This window comes from Oenanthe melanoleuca, chromosome 9, assembly GCF_029582105.1.
Source record: "Oenanthe melanoleuca isolate GR-GAL-2019-014 chromosome 9, OMel1.0, whole genome shotgun sequence".
Taxonomy (NCBI): domain Eukaryota; kingdom Metazoa; phylum Chordata; class Aves; order Passeriformes; family Muscicapidae; genus Oenanthe; species Oenanthe melanoleuca.
In genome coordinates, this window is record NC_079343.1 from 22,548,351 (window position 1) to 22,559,681 (window position 11,331).

General features: G+C 43.4%; 1 protein-coding gene across 4 annotated transcripts in view; it reads left to right on the plus strand.

Moving 5' to 3' along the window:
* LPP (LIM domain containing preferred translocation partner in lipoma) overlaps positions 1-11,331 on the plus strand; it is a 327,230-nt gene that overhangs the window by 300,442 nt on the left and 15,457 nt on the right. For all 4 annotated transcript variants that reach the window (XM_056498467.1, XM_056498470.1, XM_056498468.1 and 1 more), the window contains 2 exons: positions 7,085-7,263; positions 10,253-10,373. In XM_056498467.1, coding sequence (XP_056354442.1) covers positions 7,085-7,263; positions 10,253-10,373 — 300 coding nt within the window. The remainder of the gene's footprint in view (positions 1-7,084; positions 7,264-10,252; positions 10,374-11,331) is intronic.

Genomic DNA, 11,331 nt, shown 5'->3' on the forward strand with positions numbered 1-11,331 from the left:
AAGGCAGCCTTGTCTCCTGTGCTCTGCTAGTGCTGCTGTGCTTTACAGATGTTTTTCTCTCCAGTGCTCCAGAAGCCTGTCCCAGCTTTTTGGTTGGATGTTTTCTGGGCCAGTTGCAGTCCTGGTGTGACCCATTTCAGGTGGTTATACTGGTTCATACCTGGGGTGTGGTGTGCTGGCAGTGCTAACAGCAAGAGTGAGCTCTGCTCACCAACATGCACAATGTGCTGCTTTGATTCTCTGGGGAGTGTGAAGCTCCCCTCTCCTGGTGGCAATAGAAAATATGTGAGTAGGTTTGGAAATGCAGCTTCACTAGAAAATTACTGGAGGGACTGGAGCTGATTACTAAGATATTTAACAATGTTCTTTTACATAGCAATTGCTAAGGATGCTTTCAATTGTTTGGCTCACTGTAGTATTCCATGCAACTATAATTATTGCTGCTGAAAATTTTTCATATGCATAGAAATTTTTATTCTCTGTGCTATTTTAAAGTCAGCTGTAAGTTAGAAGCATTTCCTCAGTATTAAACTACTTTACTGTTGCAAATGGCTGTAGCCACATTGGAGTATTCTGAATAACATTTAGGCACACAGACAACTTCACAACTGAAGGTTATGTTTATCAAACCTAACAATATCCAGTTTCTGACTGGGATATGTAACTTCTACAGCCATTTTATTTACAGGCCAACTGAGACACAGAGCATGGGAATGCTTTGCCTATTGCAGCTACTGGGTTTAAAAGCCAAATCTAGGCATTTTATCTTCCAGCCTACCAGTTTAGAGGACAATTCCCTCATTTCTTACATTCATAGGCTCTGCCCTTTTAAAGGGACAAAGACCTCTGTAGTCAGAGCAAGGAATGTCCAGAAGATGAGTAGCTTTGAGTGCCAGAAGTCAGTTAAGTAATTTCCAACATGGGGTTTCTTGTGGGTTTTTAGCTGGAAGGAGTCAATGTGGCTGTGGTTGGACACTGAGCATAATGCAGAGCAGATTGTTTAACTCTGATGCTCCTTCATCACTCTCAGCTTGGTGGTGCTAGAAAGGGGTGTAGGCTTCATGTAAACTGGCACTGAGCATCAGTCACCCAGTCCCTGTCTCTGCTGCTCCAACCATTAATTACACTCAGCATTAAAGATATAATTTATTCTGCAGTATGGCCAGTTTGTGTGCCTGCCAAGCCCAGCAGCCTTCTCTAAGTTTCCTTTCTAGCCTTTGGTATGCTCAGACAATGGCAAAGTCATCCCTCAGCCTTTCCTTGAGAAGAAAAATGGAGCTCCTTCCTCCTCTCACTGTAGAGCATATTTTGACATCTGCTTATCATTTAAGAAGCATTTCTCAAGCACTGTTCAATTTTCATCATGGCCTTTCTGTTATTGCACATTTGTGGACTCAGTTGCATGCCTTTGTTATCTTTGCTAACATAAGCCATGAAATACATCTAGCCTTTCTCTAATACTTACAGGGCAAGGGGAAGAGACTCCTCCATCCTGTATGCTGAGCAGACTTTCTGCCAGATTCACCTCCAGCTGCTCTGAGTCCAAAACTACAAAGCTGAATTCAGTTTTCCTGACAAGAAAAGCAAATTCCAGCAGAGGAGAAGCATGCCAGCCATGGTATTGCTACTGTGCTGGGAAAGCCACTAAAAACTGAGCTGAATGGAAGAATGGTTTGAAAGCCACTGAGTACAGTAATCTCCAGGGCCTGAGTCTGCACTGTGCAAGGGGTAGCTGTAAGCACAGCTCAGACTGTTACCAGCATGCTGGTAATGGTGCAGGGTTGCCCATGTAATTGAGCCCCTTCTCTTCTTTTCCATCTCCCATATAGCATATATATATATATAGCAAATCAATCCCATATATATAGCAAATCAAGCTATACCATCTAAAGAACAGCCTCACTGCTCGCCACTGTGTCTGAATTAGGCTGTCAGGGGTCACATCCCTTGCCCCAACACACTGATGCAGCTGTGGCAGCATGGTCTGAAGGTCAGAGCATCAGCCAAGGTGCTCTGCAGGTTTCTGCAGTGCTCTCCCTTGTTGAAAGTACCCCTCAGAGCAGCAAGAAGGGAAGTGTCAGTTTCTGCTAATAATGTATCCAGCTGGTCAGGTGAAGTGAAAAGGATTAACTCATAGCCAGGTTCTCTCCTCAGACATGCAGGATGGAATTTCATGCTGGCTATTAGCGACTTAAATGTTATGTTTGCCAAGATTTAACCCATCTGTGGAGATAGCAGCTGGGGAGCCTTGGGTGGAAATCAGGTCTTGGTTTTCCTTTTCTAGAAATAATGCCAAAAAAAGTGTTTTAAAGTGTTGAAATTACATCTTGACACTTAACCCTCTCCACCACTGTCTGCTTTATATTTAATTTATAATACAACTATATATTTTCAGACTCAAAACCTAAACGAAACCATTTGCAATTATTGTGAAGTGCAGTTTTTCAATTGACCTGATCTAATTTGAGGTTTATAAATTCACCAGGCTTCTTGAGATTAAAGTGTTCTGTCTTCACTTAAGTATGGAAACATTTTCAAACCTCAAAAAATATCCCACAAAGGGAAAAATGTCTGCTGCTCTGCTCTCCTTGCTGTCTGAGGGAATGAAGGACAGTCACAAGATTTAAAGCATGTCACTTACCACACTTTACTAAGTTACATTCAACTATAGTATTCGACCATGTGCCTGTTTTTAGCACCACAGTCACATTTTATTCGTGCAGCTTAAAACCATCTCCTCTCCTCAGTCACTTCGAAAAATGTGTTTCTTCTGCAGTGCTTACAGAAATTGAGTTTGTGTCCCTGTGCATGAGTTGCCAGTGTAATTTATTCCAGCAACCTCCCTCCTCTCTCCCAGCAAAATAAGCAATACCATGCTCACATCCCTGTGCGTGAGCTCTCCTCGGTCTGCTGTTCAGAGTGCAGGAGACATTATTTATGTTCCTTAAAGCTTAGGATGAATTGCCAATGCAGAAGAAGCAATGACTAATCTATGTGGCTTTTCTTCTGCACTCATTGCTGGGTCATTGTGGGAAAGCCCTTGTGCTGGCATGATACTGTGAGTTATTGCTATCCCCCAGGTTTGGTTAGGAGGGGTTATAATCTGCAGCATTAGGGCAGCAGGAAGAGCTGCAGCCCTGGGCTGTCACTGCACCTCTGCTCCCCAAAGCCTCTGCCACCTTGTCATCTGGGAGAGGACTCAAACACTCCCCAGCTACAGTCTTCTGTGGCTCTTGCAACCCAGAAGTCTTTCCCAGCAGTTGGAGTTTTTACTTTGTGTTCCATGTTTAAACCTAAAATCTGCAGAGCAGCTCCCTGTGGCTTTCTGTGGTTTCTGAAGGGACAAGTATTGCTCTAGGGAGGTCAGGTCCAGCCACCACTTGCTAGATGCTTGCTCCCAAGCATCTTCTTCCCACTTTGCTACTGATTGTGCTATACATGCTTAAGTCTCTTAATTTTAACTTGCAAGATGATTCATGATGTCCTGGTCATTATAGTTCTTTCTTTGTGTTTTAGTGTATCTTTGCTTGGGGTTATTTTTCTTGTTGTTATTTAGGGTGCATTATTCTCCCCATGTGAGATTCTTTTTCCTTGCCATGGATGTTCTGCCCTCGAGAGACATAGACCCAGACTCGGCCTTAAACTTTGTGCCAGTCTTCCATTTAGAAATGGATTACTCCTTCCCTATGCTTTTCAAACCCCAAAAAATTAGTTGGATTTGGAGACACAAGGGTACTCCCTGCCTCTTGGCCAAAAATATGGGAAAAGAATGGTAAATTTTACCCCCAGCCCACATTATATTTGTGGTCTATATTCTTATGACATGAATGTGACCACAACCCTTAGGTCTGATGTTTCCTAGCTGTTTCTCTTCTTTCTTCTTTGTGCCTTGCCTTAGGTCTCAGTGTAGCTCATCAGATGCATTCAGCTCTACCTGTTGATTACAGAGCAGGCTTACAACAACAGCTGGAGAGAAAAGAAGGAAAACAGACCTGTTAGGCATTTTTCTTCATCTTGTTTGGCTTTTTGAAGGTCTGAAAGCTCCAGGAGGTGCTAGGAGAGTTAGACTAACTGTGAAAGAGAGCAAAATCAAGAAGCCAAACTTATAATCCTACAGGGATGCTGTTCCCATCATGTGCAGAAATACCTTTGTGCAGGTTGTTAGCTGCTGCAGCAGCACTAAGGCATGTGGGATAACCTGATTAGAGAATCAAAGAAAACCCTGGTACCTTTACAGGCCAAATCCTGCCTTACAGCAACCTGATGTCAAATGGGTGTGAATCAAGGAAGCTTTGCCTTTGGCATCATCTGGTAACACCTTGAAGAGAAGGGTGTGAGCCAGCCAGAGTTCTAGCAAGGAGAGAGGCTTAAGCAAATACACTCCCAGACAGGGAGTGAGCTGGAGTCTGAAACTAATGACTTTGTTTTTCCTTACTGGTACAGACTTGGAAGGATGAAAAGAATAAATTTCTCAGGTCTGATTTTCAAGTTGTATAGAAGGCTTAATCAAGAGTTGGTTAATTTATAATGCTTGTCTTACTTAGCTGTGAGAATGTCAAACTGTGACTGAGCTGAAGATGTGTGTTTTCAGAAGGTATGATCCAGCAGGGTGATTGCTGTCATGGTCTCTGCAGAGTTTCCACCAAAATCACTGTTAACATGGGATGTCAGACAGGATGGCTGTAGTGATCCCTTGTGTCCTTAAACTCTGTGTGCCCAAAATGCATGAGCAGGAGTTACAAAAGAAAGGAGTTACATGGTGAGAGCTGTTAGAGGCCTTGCTGTTTGGTGCTAGACCCCTCTGCAGTGTGGATTGCTGCTGCAGGTGCCTGCTCTGGTCACACTCCTGGCTGAGCTGCAGTAGCAGACCAGGGGGGCTGCTGAACAGATCAGTGTGGAAATAAGCCATGGAATTCCTAGTCATGTTGTGGGGGATCGGTATTTATCAGAATTCAAAAATCAATTAGGAAAGTTCATGGAAGAAGCATGCACTTGAGGCAAAGTATGGGGAAGCCAAGCTCTGACTCAGGAAGTCCATAAACCAATAATCAGTGGAGACTGGAAGCAAATCCCAAGGAATTTCTGTGTTTTGCTTACCCTGTTCCCAAACTTTGGCCTCTGTTGTTGGCAGCTGTTGGAAATGAGGCAAGCAGTGACTTGGTGAGGCAAATGCTCCATACCTGTGTGTGTTCAGAAAGTTTCATGGTAAATGCCTTACAAATGGCCCAATCTTCCATCAGTATCCACAGGTATCCTGCCTTCCCTGCTTGGCAGAAAAACACAGAGAGCCGCATGGATGCGGACTGAGATGATGTGATCTGCTTATGCAAAGCAAAATGGTAAATCTGCCAGGTTATTTCTCCATGGAGAAAATTATTGACCTTGCTTTTTCTGGCATACCAGCCACTGTTATAATGATGATGATGGTGACAGCAACCAGACAGAAAGGCCAGCAGTCATTCTTTCCTGCCCATTATTACAAGGTATAAAGCAAAAACCAGCCTGAATTTGATGCTCGTCTGGCTGTGCTCTTCTTACAAATGCATGAGGCAGTTCTCATATGGTTTGAAATTCAGGACTTTTCATATCAACCTTTCCAAAAACAATCCTTCTGATCCTCTGCTAGGAACTTGTGTATTTCTGTTTGTACCTTACCAGTGATGTGCAGCCCAGAGATAATGTCTGAGACCAAATGTGTGAGTGTAGAACCTTCTGAGTTCTTAGGTTATTCATCTCCTTACAATATATTCTGGTTGCACATGGAAGGACTGGATCTTGCCCCTGAGAATACTGGCTCAAAGGAGCAATAACAATGCAGTCAGTCAAAGCACTACTTTCTCTGGGAATTTTGTGGCATGAGGAAGCAGGATTTAGCCTTCCTGTGTTTGTCAACCAGATCTGCCTTTCAGCACCTTTCTGTATTTCTGTCCTGTTAGATTTTTTCCTATTTCTGTCTATCTAAATAATAATCAATAGTGTAATGATAGATTTTTCTACCTTACCCAAGATGCAAATGCTGGTTGATAGCATTATTTGAAAACTTCAGATGCATCAAGCAAGAATAGTAGGTGAAGTTTGCTTTTCTAAGTCCAGTGAAATGACACAGATTTATTGTTTGTATCTATGTGGTTTGCATCCTCCGTTCATGGCATGTGTCTTTTAAAGTGCTTGCTTTGAAATGGTTAGTTACCCAGTTGGTGTCAGAAGGGCTGCTGCAGCTCACAGACAACCATCTGAAACAAAATTATCTTGGTGTTTCTATAATTAACTGCAAGGGTGAGTGAGAGTTGAAATGAGATGAATCATTCAATGGACCCCACTTGAAAAGTGGGATGTTTTTGGCTCCAGTACTTTAGGAGCAGGCTAGTATGTAAAACCTGTGCAGCAAGGATCATGGCCTTAGAGCTGGCATTTCACAGTCATTATCTCAAACATCGTGGGCCAGAGATAAATGAAGCATTTAAGTCATCCTGAACTCCTGTCCTTGCAGATGATTTCCTTGCAGCCACTGCTTTGTTCTCTCTAAGAAGACTTAGCAGTATTCTCTGTGGTGAGAGAGGAAGATCAAGATTTTCATGCAAGGCAGATAAAGATATTTTAATGGGATCTGCATTGGCAAATTAATTATAGGGTCTCTGTGTAGTCCCAGGAGTTTGCACTTCAGTTTAGCACTGCCCTCTGTGGAACTTGTCTCTAATGAACTCTGCTGCAAAAGCTTGCTCAGACCAGGCAGTCCAGAGGCAAAAGCCCAGGCTGGCTGCACAGCTCCTTCCTTCACGTGCTCCTGGCTACAGAAGCTGCTGTGTCTCAGATAACCCATCTGATGAGCCATCCCTGATCCCTTGTCAGAGCTGCTGAGAGAAGGCTCTGGTCTGTGTTCTCACACTGTTCTAAAGGCTTGACCCATGCCCTGTGGTATCATACTCTTTGATAACTGTTGACTGTATTGCACTTTATCTAGAAGAAATGAAAATAAGGCACCCAAAGCTTCCAAGAAGACTAGCAGCAGCCTCCAACCCAGCTGACCTTTGTAAGTGTCCTGCTGAGATGGTGCTCACATCTGTTGTGCGTGTTTTCTTTGCAGAATACACTGGAGCAGTGCAGTGTGTGTGCAAAGCCCATCATGGAGAGAATCCTGAGAGCCACTGGGAAGGCTTACCACCCCCACTGCTTCACCTGTGTGATGTGCCATCGCAGCCTGGATGGGATCCCCTTCACTGTGGATGCTGGTGGCAACATCCACTGCATCGAGGATTTCCATAAGTAAGGCCTAAGCTGCTGTCAGTGCTTTGCTTGTTGACTTTGTTTTTTGCCCCTAAAAATTCTCCTTTTTCATACTGAGCCTTCAGGAAGTTCTGAACCCTATACCACTTCCTCCCAAGGCTCTTAAATAGCAGGGAGAGCTTTGCTCCAAGCAGGCACACCGTGGCATACAAGGTTAATTTCTTAGGGGATGATTCTGCTTGATGTCTGTTTTGCTTAGAGCTGAATTGAGAGATAACCTCAGTGTCCCTCTGTTATAAATGCTCTGCCTTCCCCATATCTTTCACTGTGCATGTTTCTCTTCACTGCCTCTACCTGCACTTTCACATCACCCTTCTTCCACTGAGCAATTAAGAGAGGTCCTATCCTCCTGCACTCTGCAGGTGTTTGCTTACCTCCTAGAGGGATCTCAGTGGCCACGGCTTGCTCACAGCTCCTTTTGTTTCTAGTTGCTAATTAGCTTTTTAAAGCTACTAAAAATACAGCCCTGGTAATAATTTATAGTGAAACTGCTATTTAAAGTAAGTTGAAAGGTATAGCTGCAAGTAATTTCTGTCACTGACATGCTGCCACCCCCATCATCACAACTAATCTAGGGAAGACAGGTAGATATAATCAGAGCACAAATGTTTGCCCTGTATGGAAAAGACAGATACATTACACCCCTCAATTAAAAGATGAAATCAATACTGACAAATGTGAGTTTATGTCTCAACCATTACCACTTAATTTCTAGGGGGGTAGACTTAATTAGAGCTTCATGACATCAGTGTGTGGGTCTGAAAACTCAAAGAAGCTGGCTGACTTGACAGAAAGGGAAGCAGCCACAATTAACTGGCATATCTAATCCAACAGGAGGATGTTCCCTGTAGCTCAGCTAGGCTGGGTTAATTGGCAGCTGCTGCACTGCTTTGCCTTTCTATGCCACCAGTTGTGTGTAAGGTAAAATGTGGTCCTGAGCACAGGCCCAACAGGATTTTATGCACCACTCAGGTACCTGAAGGACTTCCTTCACACCCCCTCAACAATTTGCAGAGTGCCCTTTCCAAAGCTCAACATGCTTTCAGGAGAAAGAGAGCTGATGTCCCACATTGGAACATCTTGGCAGTGACTGCATATGGACCTCAGGGCTCTGAGAGTGGAAAGTGGGAGGCTGTCAGTGCAAGGAAGAACATAAAAATCGTTGAGTGAAGCATTGAGGGGAAGATGATGGGAACAGCACAAGTCCCAATGTGACACTCAGAATGTCTTTGGCCAGCCACACATTTTGCAGTACTTGACCATCCCAGTTTTAATTTATTAGGGATATCATGTCCTCCTGATCTGGAGGTTGACTGTTCTACATCTACATCCACTTGATAACAAAACTGTAGCTGATGCTTACTCGCACTATCCCTGAGCTCAGGCCCCACAGTAACTGATCCACATCCACTGAAACCTGCAGGAATGATCTCAGGATCCTGGGAGATAATATTTGTCTCATAACGAATTACAGTAGCCCAGACAAAGAAATGTTGAAGTATTTTTTAAGTACCACATTTGAGCTAAATGGCACAAGGAAGGGCCTGCAAGAAGCAGCACATAATTAATTGCCATCACAGCTCTGGTCATATCATGATCCATTTAAGTTATTTTTCAGAGCGCTCGTTATAGCCACTGTTTAATTCATTCTTTCATTAGATCACAGCTACACAGGCATCTTTCATCTGCTGCCAGTGAAATTAATATTTTTCTTTATTCCTAGTACAGATAGATTTTATTTTTTTTTCTTTTCTAAGATAGTTAATTCTGAGGTGGTTCATGTGACAGGCTGGGTGGCAGAGTCAATCCTTACTAGGCATTTCAGAAGAGAAGGGCCTTTGATCTCCTTGTGTTCTGATGTTTGCCATAAGCTTTGACCTCTGTCACTCCACAGCCCCTGCCCCTGGCTCTCGTTACATGGCAGCAGATTCTGTGGGTGTAAGTTTCCTTGTTTGCAAGCAGAATTTGCAGCCAGGAAACTGGTACCAGTAGATTTTGAACAAGAACAGCATATAATGATTCACCACAGGCTAAATGCTCCCAAGCCTAGGAGCAGAGATGGCCACTTCTCATGGGACCTGAGGGGAGCAAAACCAGAGGGAATACAGAACATGGGTGAATTATCCAGAAGGGCATTTGATGAGCAACAGAAGGGAAAAAGAAAGGGCTGTGCTTCTCTTGATCCCTGAGCTGACCCTGATTCAAGTCAGTCTCTTCATGCAGTAAGTTATTGTCACTATTGTCACAATTGGAAGTCAGGTTGACTGAAAGAGAGAACATTGGGGTCTCTGCACCCCTTTTAAGCCTGTTGGATAACTGAGTTGGTTTTAGCTAGAAAATGCAGCAAGTCAGAAATGCCCTGATGCTCCTTGTCTGAGAGTGAGCACAGACAGTGCTTCTGTATGCATAAGTGGATAAGATGGCTTGGAGGTTTTAAAGGGATGGCATAAACCTCAACAAATTAGTGTTAGTGCAAGGCTTTTTACCATTTCAGACTTTTAAACTATTTGTTCCAGTCTTCAAATTTTAATAATTTTATTTTTGTTTTCAAGAGATGCTCTTGAAGCAGATCCTGGTCATCTTTTTAACCTTGGGATTTGTGTGGATTTTCTTAGAGGCTGAGGATTGGGGCAGTGTATAGGTGCCACAATCGAGGGTCATTCAACAGGCAAGTCAGTTGTAAATTAGGGCAGCAAAATGCTTTGCTGCCTGTCAGAAGTTCTATAAGTCCTCTCCTAATAAATGTTCTTTAATATCCTACATGCCTGAAATTGCCTTGTAAGGCTAAAATGCTCCAGCCTTTTTTTGTCTTCAAGGAGGGAGCTGTGCAGAGCTCCAGTGCTGTGTTTGCACGTACGTGTGTGTGTGTGTGTTGGTACAAATGCACACATTTCTGGCTGGCTGGTCCAGTTAACAAAAACTTTTGCTCCAGTTTGAGGATGACTGTGCCTGTCTCTTGCTTCCTCAGGAAATTTGCCCCGAGGTGTTCTGTGTGTAAGGAGCCCATCATGCCAGCCCCGGGGCAAGAGGAGACCGTGCGCATCGTCGCCCTGGATCGTGACTTCCATGTGCAGTGCTACCGGTGCGAGGTTGGTATTCAGCCACAGCAGGGACACAAAGCAAGGCTTGACTTAACTTCACCACTACCACATTGCTCACATGACAGCCATACCCTGTTGTAACACTCTCTCTACAATCAAATTACTTCCTTGACTTCAGCAAGCAAGGATTTTTCCTCGTTTATATCCATGCAAATGAGAGGTCCCTTGTTTATAACAGGTTCATTAGGAGAGCAAAAGAATGTGACTCAGGCAATTAGGGCTTAATAGCTGAGAACTTCATAAATTATAGCCTGGACACAAATGTAGCTCATCTTTATGTTCTTAAAATGAAAGCTAATGCATGTTAGGATTTGAGCAAGATTGTACAGGAAACTCAGCATATGGCTCTGGGTTGAAGAATTTTAATGGACACATAAACATGATCATTCTTGTTTTGTGCAATGCTTTTTGTGCTACTTCTCCTGTTCAGTTTCATTACACACTTCATGTAATTTTGATGGTAAGAATCTGAAGACAGAGAATAAAAATCACCTTAAAGCAATTAGCATGTGGGAACAGCTGTGTAAGGGAACCTTCAAGAATTCTTCAGTGCTAGTGTTACTTGTTGGATAATACATCAGCCAGATGGCAGGGTAAGAAAATGAAGCCAAATATATTTCTTATTGCAGTTGTAGGTTTTAATAACCTTAATTGGAAGGAAGGATGGACTAAGGTTTAAAGGTCTAGGCTGAAACTTGAGGCATCTGGTTCAATTCTCCATCTGACCTTGGCTTTCAGGATACATATCAGCCCATTATTAGGCACATTACTTTTTAAGATGCTGGGGCATTCTTACACTAAATTTTGTAGAGCCTAATTCATCATACAGCATGTCCCCATGCTGGCTGCTGAGATAGCCAGGCTTTCACACACATGGATCCATCATTCCTGGGCCAAGCAATTGCTTGATCACATGGTGAGGGGTAATTCCCAACTTTCCTAACAG